Source organism: Drosophila pseudoobscura, chromosome 3 (assembly GCF_009870125.1).
Source record: "Drosophila pseudoobscura strain MV-25-SWS-2005 chromosome 3, UCI_Dpse_MV25, whole genome shotgun sequence".
In the NCBI taxonomy this organism is placed as follows: Eukaryota; Metazoa; Arthropoda; class Insecta; order Diptera; family Drosophilidae; genus Drosophila; species Drosophila pseudoobscura.
In genome coordinates this window covers 8,269,511-8,293,811 of record NC_046680.1, presented here as the reverse complement: position 1 = coordinate 8,293,811, position 24,301 = coordinate 8,269,511, and the positions used below count along the sequence as shown (strand labels likewise).

The window sequence follows — 24,301 nt, the reverse complement described above, 5'->3', positions numbered from 1 at the left end:
TATTATGAAAATACCAAAATAATTGTATTGCTCCTAATTTCCCTTTCTCTCCTCCGGCTCTCACTCTCTTTTTTGTTTTTAGCCCGACCAATCCCCTGGCAGATCCTTATCTTTGTTAATTGTTCAATTACATTAAAGTCGACTCATTCAAAGTCATTAGCATGTCATTAAGTCACCGACTAACAAAAACTTGACCCCATGCCACTTTCTCTTCAGCTGCACCGTCTCCGGCTCTTCCTCGGGTCTCTGGTCTCCGGTCTCCGGTCTCCGGTCTCCGGTCTCTTTCTTCGTGTGCGTTGTCATAATTCTTTGGTTCCCCTCCCCCCCCCTGCAGTAGGACCAGTGCAAGAGATGAACATGTTCGATAGCGGTATCAGAGATCTACGTGTGTGTGCGTGTGTGGTGCGCGACAAAAAGATGTCTCATCTTCGGGACTCTTAATTACTTGCACGCGTGCTAGAAATTTATATGAGAATGAGACAGGGGGCATTCGTCATCTTCTTCTACTTCGGCTACTGCTCTGCCCAGCCACTCTCTTTGGCGACTTCTTCCGTTGGCCTCTGGCCCAGCTGACGTTTCACTCTCAGATGCAGGTGCAGCGACAGAATCAGCGACGGATCTACATACGCTTGAGTTATTTTAAATCTGCTCGAGAGATGCTCTTCCTCTGGCTGCAGTTCCTCTGGCTTCCACTTCTTTCTCTGATTCATTCTCTTGTTCTTTCAGTTGTTGTTCCTTTTATTTATCTGCATGTTAGCTGTCTGTTTTGTGGCTGTTTTTCTTGTTGCTCTTTGTTAATTAACTCATTAACAGTTTTGGCAGCTGTGGAAGAGGCAGAACGGGAGAGCGCGCCAGCCAGATCGTACATGAATCTACAAAGCGGATAGGGTATCTTCTCTGGCCATAAACCAAAGCCAAAAACTGTTGCTGATGAGTTCATTAGCGAACTAATTTCAACTTGAATTAAACTTAATGCGAAATGATCATCATCAGCAAAACAAACAAAGAGAAGAGCCACAACAAGAGAGGGACGAGCGACAACGCAACAGGAACGGAACGCGAGAGAGTGCGAGTGCGAGAGAGAAGAAATCATTTAATTTGCAGCTTCTGCCCATTTGAGCGGAAAAAAATCAAAGACGTAAATGCCGCGCAGCCCCGAAAGGAGCAGCACAGCAGCAGCAGCAGCAAAAGAGACAGAATGTTGGTTACCCACTCACTGATCGCAGTGCAACATGCAACATGTTCGAAGCCTGCTCCCGGAGAGAGCACAACATCCGTTTTGTATTGGCGACAGCAAAACTCTACTCTGTTCGCCCCCATTCGTCCCCACCATCCCTTGCAGCATTGCTGCATTGCTACATCGCTGGCTGTTATTAATAAAGACCACACATTTTGACAAGCAACAAGAGGGGGGACCACCCAAGTGCAGCTGCTTCTGCCGGCGCTGGCTGTCGCGGTTCTGCTGCCGCTGCTGCTGCTGCAGTCGTCGTCGCCTGGCTGCCCTTTGCATGCTCGCAATTTTAAAGGCACGCTTAATTATATGCGGAGAGAGAGGGCAAGAGCGCGAGAGCTAGTGAGTCGACCCCGCGTTATTTAATTCCCCAAATGCAAATTCTTTTGCGAGAACGAGATGCCTATCGGTGTTTTGTAATTGCAATCGAGGGTAAATATTTTATGGCCGATGTCGCTCTGCCGGTTGCGTGTGTGCGAGTGTGCGAGTATGTGTGTGTGGTCAGGCATGGTTAGGTTTTGGGTTAACTGCGTTTACGGGTACGCCTGGCGCCCGCTAACTACTCTCTTAATAAAAATGTCAATGCAAAACACAATATGCAAATCCAGCAAAAACAGCACACACAAAAAAGCGAGGAACAGCGGAAGAGGGAGAGCAACTGCTAATCCCGAATCAATGTAAGCATCACAGATAAGAGAAGAGCACAACAAAAAACGAACAAGCAGCCACTAGCGGGATCAGGTGAATTACACTAGACAACAGGCTTGTGGGCCTTACTTTGTATATGCTACCCTCTTCAGAAATAAAGCTCTATTATTAGCCGCATTCCTATTGCGATCTTTGCAGCTTAGTGTGAGTGATATTTACATAATTTGCTGATGCATGTTTCGCGTACTTTGCTGATTAGTGTAAGCAAGCTTTACATACTCGATGACAAGATCTGAGTTTGATGCAAAAAATGTCTCAGCTTTCGGGCTTGTTCGTGTCTGCTTGTGTCGCACAGTGTTGTCGGGAGTCTTCATTTACAGCCGCCAGCAGCAGCAGCGCCAGAGCTTGGACCACCCACCCCTCAAGCAGCCTGTGTGAGAGAGAGGGAGAGACCTTAACCTTAGCTTTCGTGGTGGTCCCTCTGCTGCGCTCTGCTCTGCTTCTGCGCTGCTCCCACTTGTTGTTGGATTTGCCAAAACACACAAAAAAGCTGCAGCGCAGCTTGTGAGTCATCCACTCCCTTTCTCTCTCTGTCCTCTAGGGAGCCAAAGGGAACTCCTAGCTGGACAAGCGCTCTTACCTATACACAGACACGTGTGTGGTCTCTGCTGACGCACTGAATCATCGAGAGTCCCCCCGTTCATCATGATCTTGCTGCTGCTGCTGCTGCTGCTGGCGCTGCTGCTCCTCATGATGATGTTCATTATGGAGTTCTTGTGTGCGACGCCACGCCGCCTTCCAGTTGCGGGTGCGTCATCGTTTGGTCACTGATCCGACGCCAGGCAGGCCCTATATCAGTAGTCTTTGGTCCCTGGTCCCAGTCTTTGGATCGGGTTCGGCTTCGGGTTCTCTTTCTGGTCTCTCTGTCCCTCTCTCTGTGGGCTGCTGTGATCGCGGCGCAGATCTCCAATTAGCCTGCCTTCTGGTTGATGACTTAATTAAGTCTGTGTGGCGCCCCCTCCACACAACTCTCCTTCCCTTTCCCTCTCCGTTTCTTGTGGCTGATGTTGTTTTAGTCTGGGCATCGATTCCGATTGATTTAAGAGAACCAGGAAAGAATTTCCCAGTTAATTGGATGTACAGGGTACAGTGTGCACCCCTTTGAGTGCACCACCCCTCCCACAGAGCACAGGGTGATTTATGCCCTCAGCCCCAACCCTCATCCCACACCCCACAACCACTCCCACCACAGATGTCGTTTTTCAGGGGAACTCCATCCGAGCAGGGGGCTCCTCTTTGCGGGTAAGTGTTCTGCGACATCTTTCTGCATCACATTTCTCATGTTGTGAAATATTTTTGCAAATCTCCGACTTGTCGGGGCCCTTTGAAGAATGGGGTCGGCCCCGATCCCCCGGCCGCCGTGTGGGTGGCCAGATGAATGGATGGATGGATGGATGGAAGGGATCCATGGATAGATGGATGAATGGCTGGGATGGCTGGGATGGCTGGAATGGCTTGGAATGGCTTGGAAATGCACACACACGCTTTTCTCCACTTTAATAGCTTACAATGAAAACTCCTCCGATCTGTCGCCCCCCTCTCACATTGTGTGTGGTCCCTCCGTGCGGGCTTTTTGGGGCCGCCAGCGCCAGATGGAAGTGGCAGAAGTGAGTCATGGGCCATGGAGCAGGCGTGACAAAGACATACTCGTAAATTACATTAGGAACAAATTTCATTTGTCGCCTGTCAAATGGTATCACACTGGTGCAGGTTTTCCACATACTACTAATCCATTAAATCCATTAAAACTAGCCATTAACTGTTTTAGTGTGGCTTTTAAACTGCAAATGCTTATTGTAGAGCAGATTTTGGTGTTCTATGACGATCTTTACACGTAGGATCTATTTGTCCCACCTTAAATTAGATATTTATGCTCTAAAGATAGATTCAAGGATCGATGGATGACGGATGGAGTCAAAATTCCCCCCTCAGATGTATTCCTTAATGACTTCCGAATATGATAATGAAAGACTTTCAATTTCTCTTTTTAATAGCATTTTCTCTCAGTGTTTGTGGCTTACTGCCTGCTGTCTCGCAAGTGGTCATGGGTCACTCGATTTTCGGACCACAAGGCTCCTGCGACGACAGTTGTGGGGCAGTCGTCGGGGAGAAGCCCAGAAGGCTAGTTAATGGATTTTTAATGACAAGTCTTCAAGCTGCCCCATTGGCAAAGTGGAAAATAACTCATTTTGTTGCGGTAGCCATAATCGTATAACATAATATGGGGGTTCCCCCACCCCGGCCGCCCTTCCGAGACGAATGGATAGAACCTGCTAATGTCAACAAATTTACAAAACATTTAGTTCCGCCGTAAGCAGCTTTCACCGCCCACAATTTGGTTGGAGAAGGAGGTGGTACCTTCTCAATGGAGCGCAAATATTTGCTGGGTTCCACTTTCTGACTGACTCTCTGCCACCGCCACTGCCACTGCCACTCCCCTCGTTCTGCCACTGCCACTGCCACTGATTGTTTCTGTGTGTCTGTGGCCCGGCTTTTGTTTATTTCCTCAGCAGAAAAGCAATTTCCATTTACCTTGGTCCATCAAATGGGCATTTTGTGTGTGTGTGTGCCGTGCCGTGCCGTGATTGTTGTGACTGCCTCGTTTCCAGCCAGTTTTCCAGCCTGCCACATGCCACAACGATCGTTGTCTCTCTGAGGCTCTAACCAGCACCTGTCCCTCTACCCATCTACCCATCTACCCTCTTCTCCCACCCATCTGGGCCCGGTTGCGGATTCCTCTGCCGCTTTAGACACACAAACAAACTGTCAGGCGGCCGCTCGGGCCGCTCGCCTGATTTGCAGTTGATGGATTTTACATTATTCACCATTTGTAATCGTTTTGCGGTTAAGTTCTATTTGGACACATCGTTTATTGTGTTTGCCAGGAGACGCAGACGGTGACGGAGGGGCTACGGCAAAGGGGCAAAGGGAGGGGCAGTAGCAGGGGCAGAAGCACAGCCGAGGCAAGTTAATTGAACAAGAAGGTCGTCTTGGTTGGAATGGGGCAAGTCTACAAGTAGCATGAATGAGGATGGTGCAAGTATGTGATGGAAAGATCACTTGGAAATTTAGTGGGGCAGGGAATTGGAGTCGTGAAATGGGTATGAGCATAGAAACAGGGTATGGGATTGAGAAATATTAAGATATAAGCTTTTGATACTGGCCATAACTATGGGAAACGAAAGTTTTCTAGAGGATTATTCGGACAACTGAGAATACTTTGGATCATATGGAACACAATTCTCTAGGTTTTAGTGCTGATTCTTCCAATAAAGGGATCAATTGTGCTCTTTTATGGTAGAATCTAAACATTTTGTCTAGTATTTACTGCAAATACAATCCATCAGCCTTTAAAGATTCATTTAGCGAGGGCCTCTTGTGTTTCTGTGTCATTAAGCTTCTTGTTTTGTTCACTTCTATAAGTCTCTACTGTACTTCTAAGGCATGAACTCAATTCTAGGCGCTGCTCCTCAAGAAACAAGTGGCAGCCCCAAAAAAAAACTGTAAGACAGAAGTCAGACAGAGACAGAGACAGATACAGAGAGGTTGAGAGAGACATAGAGGAGGAGGGGTGGGGTGGGGCAAAACGGTGGAGAGACCACTCTGACAATTAACACCTGCTCACCTGTTCAACAGCAACAGCAGCAACAGCAGAGGTAGAGGCAGAGGCAGAGGCACAGGCAGCAGCAATAATAAATAATAATTGCTCCAATGAGGAAAACATGGCCAACACACACACATTGGCATTCACAGAAAACGCGTTTGTCAAAATGAAAGAGAACCCGAAGCACCTGAAGCCGTTCGTCTTGGCCAAAAGCCAGGGGGATGGCTGGCTTCGATGGGCAGGCAGGAGGTACGGGGGCACGGAGTGTTGTGTGGTGTGGAGTGTCTGGCCTGGTTGGGTGCGATCACGACACACGACACAAACACGACAACAGCAACAGCCACAGCAACAGCAAACAACGACAACATAGGCGACGCAACAACATCATTAACTCCAAAAAAGACACACACACACACAATCAACTGAGAATAAAAATGATTTTTTCAACTAAACAAAAATGCATTTTTTATTTAGGATTTCCATAGTGGAAATATCTACATTGAATGAACGGTGAAAAAGAGGCGAAAAACGCAAGAAACGCAACATGGCATTGGCCATTAAAAAGACATTAAATGGAAACAAGTGTTGTCTTGCAACAACTGCAACTGCAACCACCACTAACTTGCAACAACAACCGCTAAACCATACACAATGGCCACAGTAGACATGCGGCTAAGTGCCCGAAGAGCTGCTGCTGCTGCTGCTGCCCCCGAAAGGAACGGGAACTTCAACCATGAAACCATCGAGGCATGGAGCCATGGCCTGATCTATGGCTGACCTGGCACAGAGCACTTGTCGTCTCACTAACCCATACCATGCGAGAAAGAGACATCGAATGAGTAGAGACAGAGCGAGAGAGAGAGAGATATGACAGATCATGTGAACTACTTAGAGATGCTAAAAACTTAATCAAACAAAAGTGGTTTTCTTTAAGATAGATAACTAGATATGGGAAATTTCTAAGGGAATATCAATCATCTTCTCCCCTCTCTGGTTAATGGGTTAAGGAGATATATCAGTACTATTATTCTAAAATCTATAAGCAGATCTCATCTACTTCCCCTTTGCCAACTCTCTCCCAGAAATATACGGAAGGAAGACTCCCCAATTTGGCAACCACATCCGAATCGGTGTCCCCATCTGGCCAAGAATCTCTCCTAATGAACAGCACCAAAAACCACAAATAGGGCAGGGGCGGAGGGCATTCCAAAGGGCTTGCCGCTTAACTTGCAAATCAATATTAAAATGCCATAAATTCGGTTATTTTCTCCCTTTTGTGTGGAGAGCAAACCAACCGCAAAGGGCTCCATTTAGTTGGCCAGAAATTAACCGCACAACTGAACCCCGAATGAAGGATGCTCCGGCCAGCTGCAGTTGGGGCACAGTGCCACATGGGAGCGAGGGAGGGAGGTACGGAGAGGGGGGAGAGGCAGGCGCCAGTTTGGACAGGAACTAAAATCAACGTCAACTCGAATGCAGATGGAAGGTCTTTTGGAAATGTGGAGGAGCCTGGGAGCCTGGCAGGCTCAACTCCTCAGCGGCTTTACCACACGCATATCCAATTATTTAAATCCCAGTCGCAGTGCCAGTCCCAAAAAGAGGTCCATGACGAAGGGGCACTGCACTCATGGGAGAGAGAGAGAGCCACTGGTAATGGAATGTTTCAATCGCCAGGCGCTTCAATCATCCAAATTGACAGAGAAACTAACTGCGAATAATAAAGCATAACTTCAAAATATGATTACGATGTTTAAATGCAAATGCCCTGCCTTTTCCTTGGGGACACACAACACAAACACAAACACACAGATGTCCGAATCAGGGCCAAGTCAGCAGGAAGCTCCAGGAAGTTTGCGAACATCTCCAGCAGATGTTTTGTGGCGGTAGAATGGGAGCAGAGCAGAGCGGCTTCCAGGGATCCACTCTGGAGACAACTTGTTAATGGACAACATTCTTCTGATTGAATTGGGATCGAGTCTGTTCGAGTCGCTTCGTTTTTTTGTGTGTTTGTCATTTTGCGGGTTTAACTAATTGAACAATCAGCAAGAGCCACCGACTGCCCCGAGTACAGTGGAGCCTCTCGAGGTTCAAGGTAGTCCCCAGCTTTAGCATTAGCTTAGTAGTAGGGTAATCCTTAGCGTATCCTTACTGTACTGGCTTGAAAAACCTTCTGGTCACAGATTTCGGACAAGTTGTCACTCCCATAGCCATTACAAGAATTCCAATCGATTCGTTTCCATTCGATTTGATGTCACAGCATTCTTTGCGGTTTCGATTTCGATTTCGTTTAATTTCCACTTCGATTACGAATCGACCGACTTGAGACTTCAATCAGAACGAAAAAACAACAACAGATCAGAGAGATCAGAGACCAGTAGCCAATTTTGGCGTAGAGTCAATTGCAATTAATCAATACCAAATATAAGCATAGACTACAAAATAATTTAACCTTTCGAATGGGGCAATTAAATCGCTGTCCGATCGACTCTTAAACGAGTAAATGGTATCGAAATTGTTTTGTTTGTTGTACAATTAATTGTTGCTGAAGGCCCCTCGATCCGAAGCCGATCCGACGAAATATCGTGGATAAGCCCAGGCTTATTCTTTCTGTGTTGGTTTCTAATTGAGTAATTTGGGATGGAAATCGAACGAAGGCTGTGCTTTTAGCCGCGCTAATTGTGGTTCTAAGAAATGATCGTAATTGAGACCAAGATCTGTAATGACTCAGAGAAGAGCTCCATTCATCCATTCACTCTATCCAATCCGCTCAATGTCAATGCACTCGAGGCTCCAGCCCCAGAGAGAGAGAGGGGGAAGAGAGGCAAGAAATACATTTTAATCAACTTATCAAAAAAAAGTGTCAGTCAAGTCAGCAATCAACATTTGCAATGTGTGTGGTCCCCACATCATCGTCAGCCTCCCGTCTCCGTCTCGGAGGAGACTCTGTGGAAGACCCCGCTAGCTGACTGACACCAAACTTAAGTGGCAGACACACACACACACACATACACACACACAAGCACAGCTACAGTGGATACTCTCACAGATACTCTGGGAGCTGCTCTGAGCCAGTTTTGAATGCAACAATCTATGAGAGCGAGCTCGTGGTGGACACTCGTCTCGGCTGGGCAAAAGCTTCAAGCCATCAATCTTATTGACACTGTTTCTTTGATTTTTTGTTGTTTTGTTTTTGTTTGAGGGAAAAAACAAAATCACAGTCAGTCAGTCGTGGCGTCAGAGGCTGAGGCAGAGGCAGAGGCAGTGTGTCGGTCTCGGGGTCTCGGTGCGAGTGTAGGTCTGCCCCACCACCCCTGAAGCAATTGTAGCAGCTTCAGCGATCAACTCGATCTCGATGTCGAGCGGGGCAATTGAATTTTCCACACGAAATTCCAGCATTGAAACCCAACCGGAGATGGAGATGGAGACGGAGACGTAGACGGATACGGATACGGCTTGTGCGGTGGAGAGTGTTATAATTTGTCGCTAATAGATCGAGTTATATCTATCACGGAGGTTCAAGAGATTATCCCTTGAGGCAATACAAATTCCTAGATGCTACGCCTTTATTCCTCATTTATTCAATCAGAAATTTAACGGATATGTGCCTTATATTATTTCTCTGATTTCCTAATTAAATTTCATTAAAATACTTTAGTTCAATTGTGTCCCCTTTCACATTTTCATACAATTTATATGGTTTTACCATTCGGTTGGAGTATATCGATCTGCGATAAATTTCCGTCTACCCCAAGGGGCATAAATTCCTGGGGAAATGCAATTTAATTACCCGAGATGAGCTCGGAATAGTTGAAGCAGCAATAATGATGACAAAACTGATCATAAAGATGCCTCCAAGATGGTCAGATCTCTCTCGCAGCGATCATAACGATGACGACGATGATGATCATGAGCGCATGTCAGCGACTCTCCTCCAGCGAGTCGGAGTCGACTCCGATTCGCATTTGTTGTGATTGTCACAATTATTACGCACATAAATCGCAATGAAACTGGGGGAAACGGGCCATCGACGATCAGCGCCTGACGCTGACGACGTCTCGTAGTCAGGCAATGTGCACGTTGAGTGGAAGATCGAAGATCGCAGCGATCACGAGTAGGAAAATGGGGGACAAGGCATACATACTCGTACTCGTACATACATCAGACGTCGGACATCGGGCAAGGACAGCAAATTGAGTAGCTCAACAATGTCCCTCAACTGATCCCAGCTACTGGTTAACCTGGTCCCTCTTCTTGCTCCACTCTCCAGGGTATCCCCTACCCTGCGCTCTTCTCGTTTGTCTCTACGAAAGATCATCACATCATTGGGTACGCAACCATCGCAGCTTAGGATCAAAGGAGATGTTTGGAGATGGTAGCGTGTCTGGGCTGTGGAGGATATCGTTATGATTCGTGATGAGCTCCAAGACCAGGAAATGGTGGGCTATTAGCTTCAAGGAGAGCTCTGTTGATCGGTTTTCTATGCTTCTAATTGGTGTACCCCGCATAATGGTTATAGAACTTCCAATCATATCGTTTTTATTCACTCTTCCTTCTGGCTCACGCTCCCATCTCCAGGAAAGTGCTGGAAGACTGCCTGCTCTCGTGGTGCATTTCATTAAGGCTTGTTTTCTAACTGCTTAATAAAATTTATTTGTATGCACTGGAACCGATGTCTTCAGTCGTTCGGGCCAGCCAAAATGTGTGGCAGCCGCAGCCTCTTCGGCTCCATCTGCAGCGCTCTTCTGTCTTGGCCAGAGTCTGTCTCTGGCTCTGCGAGGACAAGGCTTAAGCGCTGTTCGTGTTCGCTGTCAACTTGGGTGGTCCGAGAGCTTGCCTCTTCCAGCCGCAGCAAACAACTACAACTACAACTACAGCGAGCGCGGAACAACAGAGCACTGGAGTGGGAAGTGGGGAGTGGGGACTGCGACTGGGACTTCGACTTGTTCTGTGCCTTCCGACTTAATTTTGCAGTTGAGGGAGCTGCCCTGCCTCGACGTTGCCTGGCCTCGGGCCCCTCTGCACTGCCGTATCTAGACCAAAGTTAGACAATAGCCGGGAGTTGACATCCCCGTCGCTTCATTCGCAATTAGTTGGCAGCCCCGTCCTGTGGGCTGCTCTGCTTCCTGGAACGGGGGCATGGGGGATACCAGAATCTCTCAATTACGTTACTGATTATTTGCCCAACACTCCACGGATGATGGCAGCTCCAATCTGAGCCACTCCACTCTCCACTCCACTCTACTCCACTGGATGCTGAACCAGTTTTCTGATCTTACAGAGCCTCCGCACACACAGAGTGTGCCCCACATGATAATGAAGTAGTAATTCCAATAAGTGTGACTATCCGATTTCTCTGCTGCTACGAAAAGCATCTTCCACATCATCATCATCGTCGTGGTCGTCATCACGAACAAGTAATTAAAGCAAAACAAGTAATAAACAAACAATAAGACGCCGACGCCAAACATATGTCCGACAAAAGGGGGGCACCAGCATGCACCCCCCACCCCACCCTCGCTCCCCGATCGGTGGAGGCATGCAAAGTATCTTTTTGGACAAAAGTGAAACCATCTCGAAAACCCAACTCGCTTCCCAATTAAACTTGACAAATGCGGCTGACCACACACACGCACTCTGCCTTTTCCCCTTGGATATCTGTCGTGACTGACGGATGGACGGACGGACGGACGGACGGACAGACGGACGGACGGACGGACGTACGTACGGGCACAGGCATCAAATAATCAAAGCGATCCATGGTCTGTCCCTATCCCTATCCCTATCCCTTTTTCCAGCCCAGCTTTCCGACAGACATGTCAAACTGTATGACAACCACATCAACATCTCTCTGCGGAGGAGCTGCTCTCTCCCGGGGCATTCATTCGAGAGCTGTCAAAGGAAGTCACCAAAGTCTCAGACCTCAGATCATCATCAGTGGATTCATCATCATCAGCCTCAACATCAGAGCCCATAGCCCTGGGTGCGAGTTATGTGCGTCAATTAACACCAGTAGAGAAGAGGCTTTGGGGCGAACGAATGCGGAGGAATGTGTGGTTCAGTTTTCGGGGGCACATGCGATTTTTTGGGTTCATATTGGGACCAGAGATGTAGAGGATCAATTGGTAGAAAACTTCAGCTTCAGTAAAATACAGAACAATCCTTTGAGTGCCAGCTACCGAACTGATAAATCTGTTTAATTAAGGAAATCGATAAGCCCGAAAACTCGAAATATTTAATTCAATTTATGCTCATTTCGAACCACGAATGCGGTCCAGCTATAAGCTTATTATCAGAGACAGAACTCAATTTCTGAGCGATAAATAATCGATTAGCCAGAGACAACAATCAAACGAATGAATGAGTGAGTGAATGAATGAGTGTCTGAGAATTCTGTGCTTGATTCGCTGTTGCTCTTTGCTGCAGTCATAATGAGGCTTATTGGGATTAATATTCGTTTGTTTGTTTGTTTGTTTGTTTGTTTCTGCCTGACGCATATTTGTGTACAGATCTGATTGACTGATTGACGGAATGACTGAGAGAAGCAGGGACCCCGTACCCGGCAACTCCCACGCCCCAACGTATACTCGTATATGATTATTATTATTATTTGACTGATGAATGAAGTCATTTGCTTGTAGGAAATATTTTGACAGCTGTAAATATTTCCACACCCTGGCCTCCCCTGCCACGCCGTCTCTCTTTCTGCCACAGACGTTGCCTCGTTTTCAAATTAACACAAATGAAGTTATAAAAATGATTTTTATATGCCATGCCCAAAAAGTTATACAATACGAAATCCCCCGAATACCAATACCATACCCCAATGCCCCCTCCCCCTCCCCATCCCCATCCCCATCCCCATCCCCCAATACCGAACCCAAATGCGGAAACTTGTCTTTCTTTCATTTTCGATTCAAATATTTTTGTGTTCGTTTTTGGCTTTTTGTTTCGGCTTTTGGGCCCGCTTTGGGTGGTCTCTCTTTGGGCCCAAAGCTCGTTGAGGCCTGTGATTGCTGTGTGATCTTGAGGTTTCTGTTACATACGAAATTGAAATTTTTTGATTTGATTTTTCATTTCATATTCGTCGTCTGTCGTGTTGTCGTTGGTTTGTGCCTGAAGTCGAAAGCCTAGATAAACAGGCCGCAGCTTATTGGGTGTGAAATCGGTGGAGGGGGGCTAACAGAGAAGGTGGAACATAACGAACAGGTGATACTCTAGCTCTAAATGCTGCTTACAGGAGAGTTTCAAAGGTTAAAGGTGTAGTAATGCTGAATAGTTAGCTTGTTGAGAGAGAATGTGGAGTGTGGAATACACCTTGAGCATTTCCCATCTACCTATGCCCCTGTTTCTAGGGGAGGCAGCTCCATCCATCTGTCTAGCGATCGTCTCCGCTTGAGTTAGGGTATGGCGGGTATCCACACACACAAAAGCAATTACAAAATGCCTGGCCAATGCCCAATTTCAGGCCATATTAACGTTGGCTCCGAGTGCCGTGCCGCAAATGCAGCCACCATGCAACCATCCATCCAACAACTGCAACAGTTTCAGACTCTGCCTCTGCCTCTGCCCCAGCCTCACATTAACCAAATGCGGTCAACAGTCGCAGTCACAGTTTAAACGACATTTTTCGCCGCTGCCACTGTTATCGCTGGGGCAGTGGCAGGGGCAGAGCAGCGGGGGGTAGGGGGCTGCGGGTATGACAGTTTTATTACCAACGGCAGTGGTGCACGGCTGCTGCTGCTGTTGATTCCAGTTGCGGCAGTTGCAGTTGCCAAAGCCTTAAAAGGCGCTGCCACTAGATGGTGTGTACCCTCGCAGAGGGTATTACGACAGTTGTAGGGCACTAAAGAAAGGATTTCTAAACAAAAGTGTATCGCCTTCTTTGTAGGAATCATCCTTCAGCAGTAAAATAGTTCAACCAAGTTGTATTGCATTCGAGAATCCATATCATATTGTAGCCATGGTAAAAGAGTATCCGAAGCTTCGGCTCTCGAAGTGGGCTTTCCTCTCTTGCCACTGCCACTGCTGCTGCTGCTACAGTTACAGTTTGTTGCCTGTTGTTTGTTGCTTCTTGGTTGTGCGATAAGTTAACAGTTGAAATTAATTTTTGTCACTTCATAAATCGCCAAGCAAGCCCCTCTCTTTCCGCTGAGTTATGCCTGCGCCTCTGACCCAAAAAGGAAGAGCGGGCCTGGATGGATGAATGGAAGAGACATTGGCAGATAAGAAAGTGGGGAGTGGAAGTGGAGCAGACCACTCCACCAGCCCGGCAGGTAAGTATTCTGCCCAATGGCTCAATTTGCCCCAAAAGAGAGCAGACTTCTGGGCGCCTTCGTGTGTGCCGTGCACCCTAGTGATTATCATATGACGTGACAGGTATGGCACGGTACTCGCACTCGTATTTATGGATGCATTGGGGTCATAGTGCCATTGTTTTTTCGACGCAAATTGCGCACTTAACGGTGGGTGAACCGTAGAAACTCTTCGTGTTTCCATCCATCATTGATTGAGTTCTTTAATGGCCTTCAAATAACAATTATTTGCCTAATTTATGTATGTTCGAATAGCTACCATTGAGTGAGCATAAAAATCATCGATTTATGGCGGACTTTGGAGTCTAGTTCCAGTGTCCCCTGCCTGGGGCAGCTATCAAATCGAACTATTGCTCGACTATAATTTAAATTGAATTTGTTGTCCATTTATGATCTCAATTATTGCCCAATGTCGTCCATTACACTATATAGAGTAGTAGTAGTAAACTCTCAAATCTGTTGAGGCTTCCTTTGGGGCACGGCCAGGGGGCGCCACTCAAAGCTGTAATGGGAACACGTTAAGTCCTGCCGGAGGGTGCCACTAAATCTTTATTACCTGCCCCACAAAATGGTAGACCTCTAAAAATTAAATACAAAAATTCCTCTCAACTTTTCGCACATCATCGGACTCGGGCCGATTTTTCCGGGAATCAAGTGCTTTTCCTCTATCTTTTCATTTTCATTTCCTTCTGCGTCTGCCTTGTGGCTTTGGTTTAGAGCCAATTTTCCCAAGTAAATTTTCCATTTAGAACATGCAAAGGGGGGCGCACCAGAAAGACTCTTTTCCAGCAATTTTCCACCAAAGAGAGGGGGGGGGGCAGGGTAATTGCAGAGCAGTGTAATTGAAATTCGTTTGTTTATGCTGTCATTGTTGTTGGACCGCACCGCACCGCACCGCGCCTCGTCGCTTCGCGTCTTCTGTGCAAATTGAAAATTACTTAATGGTTCAGTGGCGATCGCTGCTGTCCCGACTCTCGACTCCCGACTCCCGGGGACTACCGGTTAAATGAGTACCAAAGTGCCGGACAAATGCGAAAATTGCTCTCCTCTCGACTGAAAGGAGGAGGAGGTTCAAACACAGTTTGTTTATCTCTCGAACATTTGCTCAGTTCATGAACTTGTTAAACAGAGTTTGAGAGCCACAAAAAAAATAAAATAAAAACCAGCAGCAGATGCCAGACAGGTGGCTAGACAATAATTTAATCAATTTGCCAACATATTTCTGATATCTATGCAATTTTTTACTGCCAGTTAACCACTCAGGAACCACCCTTCAATTATGTTTGCGGGAATTGCAGAAAAACTATTGAAATTTTGTGCGCAAAAAAGCAACACTTGTCGTTTTTTGCAGATTCATGACAGATTAAAAAGAGGATATGCTTTTTTGTTGATAATATTCCAGGAATAATTGTGGTGAAGGGTAGACCTTCCCCTTGAAATCCTTAACCTTTAAAAAGGGTTGAAAACAACCTCGAAATATTTCAGGTTACCTTCAATATATATGAGGTTAAAGATCATATATATAGAGAATCTTGAATGGGGCATCTAACTCCAAAAATATTGATGATTTCAGTCAAATTTCAATCTTTCGAATGTCCGCTGGTCCGTTAATAGATTCACACCCCTATACATATGTACATTCAAAATTAAACGTTCGACACGCCTCGAAAAAAAATACATGGCCCAAACAGCAATCCATAAACCATAAACCAGCAGTTGCAATTCGAAAGATTAAAGACAATCTTGCATCGATTATGCATCACAGTTTTCACAGTTTACACAGTTTTATCGTGCAACCATTAATTGCCACTAAATAGAGGCAGCGGCAACATATGGCGGCCATACAATAATCTATCATTTGTGCCACACATTGTCTGTGGCGTGGTGTGGTGTGGTGCGATTTTGCAGTTAACTAATTTGTTTCCGAGTGTACGATTTTGGCAAATGTTCGGCACGGCATATGTTGCATTAATTTGTCAAATTAACACCTTTTATGGCATAATAAAAACTTTTCAAAAATAGTTTCAAAAAAACAGAAAAAAAGGCAACGCAAATTTATGAGCTTTATTCTTTGTTGGTTGGGAATTTTAATTCGTTGATTTCGTAGCTGGCGCTGCTGCAGTGATTGGGCCTCTCTTTTGGGCCAAATCTCACGCTAAATCATTGCTTGCAGCTGTGGCAGCTCCGAAGGCGACTCCGAATCGACGACAACGACGCCATCGCCTACAACATTCATTCAAATTATGGAACCGCACTGCGATCGAGATCTCGTTTTAGTCACGCTAAATTTATACAGAAAAGAGCTGGAAAAAAAATGAAACTGAGAAAATGAAAAAAGCCCCACAACAATAAACACACCTTAAAAGCCACCCAGCAGGGCGAAAGAGACGGCAGTCTAAAGGGGCAGGCAGAGTGAGAGAGGGAAGGCCTGAACGAAAAATCGTTTCAAGTTAATTAGCGAGCGCGACAAAAAAAAACCCACCCAAAAGCGTAGATTTATGCACTCGAAAACTTGGAATTCCGTTTCGTCGGACTCCCCTCCTCCCCGTTTTTGTATAGTGCCCCCATCCATCGCTCTGAATAATCATGGGGTTTGACACTAATCAGCGTAATGAGTAAATTGCTGAGGAATTATACCCATTTCGGTGTACAATATATGGGAGCAATGGAGGAGCATTAGGCAAAAAGAACATTGGAACAATAAAAACCTATCAATTATCCAAATATTGTGCAATTAGTTGCCACGATGCTACATTTAAAGGGATGAGACTTTCATTCTTATGAGAGAATAATAGTTTTACCTTTAAATATTTACAAAATTCCATCGAATCCGTTGCATTTTACTGATTCATTCGAATAGCTCCTATGGATAGCAGTTGCATCATATGACACTTTATAAAGCAATTAAATGATTCAAACGAGTCTTTTGTAATCCAACCACACTATTGCACAATCCATCATCTCCTTAGCCAGCAATTTAATTCCATTATTATATTCTACCTAAAGAATTATTCAACCAATTCATTTACACCGCAAAACACTTTAATTCACGTTTTAGTTCTTTAGTCTTCCACCTTTCAAGGAGCTAATTAAAAACGTCTTTGCTTGACTCGAAAATCCTTGTAATAGCAAAATCACTTTCTAATTTTCCCACCCGAACCGCAGGATCCATAGAACCCACAGGGATTCCAGGGGATTACAGATGGCCCACCCAAAAAATAAACCAAGAATCCAAATTGCTTGTACAACACACACATTCAGTCGCAATAAAAGGACACCCTGGAAATGAACTCCAAGGGCCCCATCCCACACCCACAGCATATGGAGTACATAAACTCCTCCCTGCAGCACTCCACCCCACTCCTTCACTCCACCACTCCATCACTCCACTTAGTTGGCCGCATGAAATTATTGGGCAAACGATTACGGATTCCCTGCGGTGGCATAAACAAAATTCATGAGTGTGGCCATGATTGCCATGGCAGGAGGGAGAGGGGTGCCAGGAGAAGGGTGGGTTCACACACGCACAGAAGCGGTCGGGGGTGGGGAGAGAGGGCATAATGAGCTTAAGTTATGTTACATAAGCCATAAGGACATAAAAACCACTCGAGCAGACACTTCACAAGGGTGAGTACGGGCATTGTTTCGGTTCGGGCCTCCTTCCTCCAATTGGGGTTTCCTCTCTCTCTCTCTCTCTCTCTGTGTGTATATGTATCCATTTCACTCTATTTATACCCTTGCAGCGCACATTATTATTCAACTATTGTTATTCCTAACTATTAAAACAATTCCGACTAGGTTTGTTGTACGTATCCTGATCTAAAATATATTGTCCTCCATCCTCCATCAGATCTTCAAAGCCCTTCTAACTCGGATATCTGCATTGTAGAAAAGTCCCCTAAGGAAGGAACTAAAACTCTGATCAAACGATTTCCTTCCACTCTGCAAGAGTATGGTTTTTCGGGGTACCTTCGGTACCTTCGTAGGGAGCCTCCGACTCTCCTTCTTTGTTTTATGTTTTTCTGGTGGTTGGTAAACTAATGAGCTGTGGGCTGCTGTGGTTTGCAACGATGTGGTGCGACTTGGAGTGGTGTGGAGTGTGCGGTGTCTGTAGCTTGTTTGCACAACCGCTTTATGGGGCACTCAACACTCAACGCTTTTGGGAGCCCCACTCGAGTGTTTGCATTGGGAAAGCGAGTGGATGAGTGAATGAATGGCTTCCGCGGGTATGGACTCACCTGAGCTGGGGCGATCGCTGTAGCGAGTGCAATAGACCCACGCCGGCCACACGATGGGCGTACCCGAGTCTTCTCCAGATTTTTTGGCTGTCTCCTTGGCTGCTGCTCCTCCCGCCGCCGGTGGCGGGGACTTGACCAGATCCACTGCCAGAGTGGTGGCCGTTGTGCTGCTGCTGGTGGCGGTGCTGTTCGAGTCATTGCTGTTGCTGCAGATGTTGGCCAGGGAGCTGGAGAAGCTCAGGCTGGAGTTGACCGCCTGCGCCTGGCTCTGGGCCAGATTGAGCGCCTTGCCCGACTTCTTGGGCGCCTTGAGGGGATGGCTATGGCTGTTGCTGTTTTGGCTGCTGTTGCTGCTGCCACCGCCTGCTCCGATCTTCGGGTGATGGTTCCCCACGTTGCCACCCACCAGGCGGGAGCCAAAGTCCGCCTTCAGGATGTTGTCGATGCTGAACTTGAGCGCCCGCTCGTGCAGATTCTCATTGTTGTTGTTGTTGTTGTTGTGGTGGTGGTGGTGGTGCTGCAGGTGGTGGTGGTTGAGGTGTTGCAGATGGTGGTGCGCCTGCTCCCGCTCCCGCTGGGCCATCAGCAGCTGCTGCTGGTGCCCCGCTCCTGGCGCTGCAATCCCCAGCGCCGTCGCCGTCAGCTGAGCCAGTGCATCCTGGCCCGTGGGCGCCGATACAGCAGCCGCTGCTGCTGCTGCCGCCGCCGCTGCTGCGGCCATCTGCAGCTGTTTGCCAGCTGCCGCCGCCGTCAGGGCATTGACACGGGCAGCGGCCATCAGATGCATCTGCTGCTTCATCAGCTCCTCGGCGTAGAGCTGCGACTTGCGCAGGAACTCCTCCTGGAAGCTGCCGGCAGGCGGCCCGCCCAGTGGCAGGAGACCACCGCCCGGATCCGTAGCGGCATCGACTGGGACGGCGGGAGGATCGCTGGGTACACTGCTGAAGGCCGACGGGCGGTAGAGCTGGCTCATGAGGAGCCGTTGTCGCGCCTGGGCCTGGACATGGACGTGGGCCTGCGCCTGGGCCTGGGCCGCTGCCTGGGAGTGCTGCTCCTGGCCGACGCTCAGCACGCTGTTCTCGCTGCAACAGCTGGCGGCGTCCTCCAGATCGAGGTCCTCGTCCACATCCGCATCGGCCGATTCCTCCTCATCCTCGTCCTCGATGTTGAGGTGCCGCTCGTTGCAGATGGAGGTGCGTCCCAGGTCCGTTTCCGTTTCCGTCTCGTCCTCGACCTCCTCTTCGACCTGCGGACTGCTGATGTGCTGCGACAGCGGCAGGGGCAGGCAGTCCGGATGCATTGCCTCCTCCGGCTGCTCCTCCTGATCCTGATCGTGATCGTGGTCGTGGTCCTCCTCCTCCTCCTGCTCCTGCTCCTCCTCCTCTGGCTGGATGCGATTCAGTATGCTGAATTTGAGTGGAGGCAGAGGGCGACTGCTTGCCAAAGTGGACATCAGTTTCTCGGGGCGATTCGGCGGTTTCTGTCTTTATCTTTATTCCTGTTGCACTGCAAAGCCGACGGCATTTTCAGCCGCACGGCGACTCCACTAAATAACTGTTCCGTTCCCCGAGCACAAACACGGTAACACACACGCCACGCACACACGCGCAGAGCGGGGGAATATGCGTCGCTCTCCTCTCGGATTGAACATAAAAAGCATTAAAAGCCACAAAGTACCGACGCTGCTCGCTCGCTGGCGCTGGCCGTTCCGAACCGCACGAATGAATCGAATGAATCGAATGAAGCTCTCGCCATCTGGCAAACTGGAAAGCAAGCGGCGGCTGCGAGCGGGTCCGAATCCGAACTGGTGGTGGTTCGGTTCACTCGATTCATTCGCCGCCAGAACACGTTCTCCCTCACCTTGGCGTGCTCTCGCTCGCTCTCGCCCTCTGTCTCGCTCTCGCTCTCCGCATCGGTTCGAACATCCAATGAACGGTCTGTGGGGCGTCCTACCGGCTGCTGCTGTAGCGTCGTCTCTCTCTGGCAGGCGGACAATCTCCGTGCTGCGGCTCGCCTGTCAGTTGAGGTTATGTTAAGTGTTTGTACATTTGTTAATTAAGTGCGTCGTCGCCCCGAAAACTCCACTCCACTCCAGCTCGCAGTCCACTTCAGCACTCTTTTCCTCTCCCTCAGCCGCTGCCGCTGCCGCTGTCCCTGGCCATGTTCCCTGATGTTCTGTGTGTCTCTCGTTTTGATTATGCGCTGCAGCATTTAAGTCGTAAATCTCGTTCTATGTAGGTTCCACTGTCGTCTCCCTGCTCTCTGTTCTTCTCTGTGGCTCTCTGACTCTGCCTCTGCCTCTGCGGTCTGGCATCTGCAGTCCTTTTAGTGGCATCCTCCATCCTGTTTTATATACAGCACGGTACACAGGCCCATGTCTGCCTGCGCGCTGGTGTGTGTGTGTGTGTATGTGTGTGTGTGTGTGTGTTTGTGGCCACTATGTACTCGTGCAACACATGCCACAGAGAGCCTTGTGTTGCTTTCGTTTCTTTTGACGTTTTTTCCTCTTGTTTAATTTTTTTTTTTTGTTTTTCGCAAGCATTTTGCGCTTTTTGATATCATTGTTGTTGCTTTTCGTGTGTTGTTTGTGTGTCGTTAGCTGCGCTTTATAAATCACCACCACAATTTCTGCTTTTGCTCTGTTGTTCCAACATCTGCTGTGATTTCATAATTGCTTTCGATTCTGTTTTTGCTGTTCTACTTGTTTTTGTAGTGCCCTCCACCCCGTGCCCATCATTCCATCGGACAACATTGATGATAGTTTCTGCGTAAATGAATATAAATGCAGGAGCGTAGTGCGGATAAGTTGGAGGGGGGTTGATCTGCTCTTGGCATGAGGGATCTCTGAGAGGTGCCAGGGGTCCCTCTGCCCCTGGGCTTGTCTAATTGCCCAACATATTGTGCATTGTTTGAGTGGCAAGCATTGCTTTGTGTTCATAAATCTGCATTTAGCTTTCCTTTCAACTATTTATGACTTTTGTCTGTGGTGTGGTGTGGCATGTGTGTGGGGTGAAAACAAGTTTGCAATGGCTAATCGAAAATGAAATGAAAGTGTCGCCACCACCTCGACGTCCGTCAGGAGTAACAGGAGCATCCTTTCGCCATTTAGCTCCTAGTTTAGGTAATAAGTTTCCACCAATACCAAATGACATCAAAATTCGAACCATTCCCAGAGCCTATATATATACCCTTTTCAGAGCGACTCTCGTGAAGGTATTCGAGGGAATATTTTGTCAAATTTTCTCCCAATACTGGGTGTTCCATTAGCCATGTTGTGTGTGTTTTTAATGGATCATATTTCATATCTGGAATCGCCCATCAGTGTGGCACCTTTTCCGCTTATCGCAGACAGCATCGGGATTGGCCGTAAAAACAAGGCAACAAAATATCGGAATTCCAGCAATCGGTGTTTTTATCGCTGCTGTTGAACCCATAAAGCTCTCCGGAGATCATGGAAATTTTCTGTCCACGCTTTATTATCGCTCGCCCGACACCGACTGCGGTCGGCCATAATGCATGCACGGATCGGGCGACCACGCCCCAAATGCACACACACCCCCCATTTCCATGCCCATTCCCCAATCAAGCCGAAATCCAGTTTAATAACTTTGTTGCAACATTACAAAGTACCGCGTGGCAGATGCCGACGCGGAGATAGTCCCCCCAAAACCGACGAATTAATCAAGCTTAATTTCAGCTTTCGACAAAAGAAACAATTATACAGCGATTAAACAGTACAATAAAAAGAAGCGAAGAAAATAAGAGGGAAAACAACCAGATATAATCCACGGGTAACCCAAGACCACGAATTATGAATAAAATTAAACGCAATTGCTCAAAATGTCTGAAAAGCGATCTAACCCCGCCACCAACCAGTCCCTCCCTCCTTCCCTCTCTATCTCTCTCTCCGGCACCCCTCCACTGCTCACTCACTGAGGAGATTCCAGCCAAGAAGGGGATAGAAGCAGAAAGACATGATTAAAGCCGCGCACGAAACGCTTTTCACATAAAAGACGCCGCATGCGGCATTCACATTCGAAGCGTAAGCGATCTCGCTAGTTAATCGGGCAGAAAATCTTCATCAGAAATGGACGGCAAACAGCCACTGAGGCAACGGCGGGAGCTGTTACGACCCTGGGGATACCCTTGAAGTAGGAAGATATCTATTTGGAGATCCTGAAAAGAATGAGCCCCGAGTATGGGCTTTGCTCAATCTAGCTTTAGATACATACATATGTATAGCTTTAGAAAATGGCTTTTAAAATTCTGGATACCTAAGCTTCTTCTTAATATTCTGTAAATCATTGTGAGCCAGAAATATACATATATAGAAATTGATTAAAGATTAACTTGTTTTCCTATTTCTAACTATAACATCATTTATACTGTGATGGTTTTGATGGATCGGTACAGTCATGGAAAAATCATAGAAATTACATATTTTTTCTTCAGTGAATATTTTTTTTCAGATTAATAATTTATATGGAAGATTTTTATAATGTATTAAATATATTTTTTTTATATACTATGCCGCAAAAATATTATACATATACAATATTTTGGATTCTACTAGCTTCTGTATTCTCTAGCTGTTTTCTCCACTAAAAACAACGAATGGAAGTTGGTTACTAAATGCTTATACTCATTATAGCTCTCTTATAATCATAATTGTATAATTCTTGATCGAATCATCTTCTAAGTAGGAATTCCAATCAGGAGTGCAAATTATATACCAAATAGTTTCCCTCTGCCTGTCTTAAACACCTCCTACAAGTCAATACACCCTTGCTCTGCACGAGTACGGGGTGTCGGGAGAAGTAAGTAAAGTTACTCAAACTAAAATAAATACAATCAAAACATGAAGCCTACAACGCAAGCAATAAGTAACAGCGACAACGACAAAAGAGCAAAGCGCGCCGGCGAAACATTACAAGACTTGGTTTGGGCTCCATCGCAGCAGCGGCAGCAGCGGCAGCGGCAGCAGCAGCATCAGTACTGCCAACAACAACAACAGCAACAAATAGCATAATCGCATCGAGTGGCAGAAGCAGAGGCAGCGGCAACCTCCTCCATCTTCCACCTCTTCTCTCCGCACAATTTAGATGCGCGGCAATAGATAAACTTAAAGAGGCTTTTATTTAAACAAAGCTGCTCAGTCGGGCGGGAGGAGGCGGGCGGTGGGAGGCGCGATGCGGAGAGACAGAGACGGACAGCAGTCGGGAGCGCAGCTCAGTTTTCAGTGTTCATTTCTAGAGTATAATTCTGATTGCATCTCCCTGACCCTCTCCCATTGAGTCCGCTCCTGTGCACGAGTATCTCTAGCAGTAGCGAAACTGCGCCTCTTACTCCCAGAAAGAGCCCCATAGAGTACGGGGCACGGGGTACGGGGAGTGTCGGGAGATTGGGGAATCAAAGCCGAGCTTTGAGCCTCTCTGCTGTCGTTCGAAGCGCAAAAATGTATGTAGCTTACAAACGAGCAACATCAGCAGAGCCGAGGCCCAGAGCGGAGCAGAGCTCTCTCTCTCTCTCTCTCCATCTCTCCTTCTCGCCCGCAATAAGGATCGATGGCTCTCGTTAGCTGCGCTGCTGCAGTGCGCTGCCTGCTCTCATTGTCAATCTCATTCGAGTGCATTCGTTTTCATACCCCGCCATCGGAAGATAGGAGGGTATATTGGTTGGTCCCAGGCGGAAGATCTCTTCTCTGGACATAAAAAAGCTGCACCTTCTGTAATGCTGTGGCCACCGCCATTTTAAAGATATGAGGGTGCTATAAGGTGGGGCTTTATACACATATCTAACCAAAACTATTTTCATCCATTTTTGTAGGGAACGGGTATCCTACGGTCCGAACCTTGACTAGATCGTTCCTGCTTGTTTTTCCTCTGTTTTGGGATTGTCGTACTTGGGAGACACGGAGTCGCTCCGATTCGGGACCGGGCTCGTTTGTGGCTGATCTTTTAATCGAATCGTAGCATTTATTATGTTCAGTGGGATTGGGACTTGGATTTGGATTGGCCAGACTGTAATTGCTGTGATTGCGGCGATTGTTGCGACTGTCTCGTGGCTGGTTTGTCTAATGCCGTTTAGCAAACAATGGACATGGCCGTGTCATAAGTTAGTCCGGGGACAACGGCAATGGCAACAGCAGCCAGCACATAAAAAAATGCCCAACATTTGTTGCGCAAATTAATAATTTGCTTTTCCGAGG

At 47.2% G+C, this 24,301-nt stretch overlaps 1 protein-coding gene across 1 annotated transcript in view; it reads right to left on the bottom strand.

Moving 5' to 3' along the window:
- Positions 1-19,926, bottom strand: part of inv (invected) — a 31,563-nt gene extending 11,637 nt beyond the window's left edge. Inside the window, exon 1 of the mRNA XM_001360513.4 lies at positions 18,094-19,926. Within this exon, the coding sequence (XP_001360550.3) occupies positions 18,094-19,546 (1,453 nt within the window). The 5' untranslated portion in view covers positions 19,547-19,926. The remainder of the gene's footprint in view (positions 1-18,093) is intronic.
- Between the last annotated feature and the right edge of the window lie 4,375 nt (positions 19,927-24,301).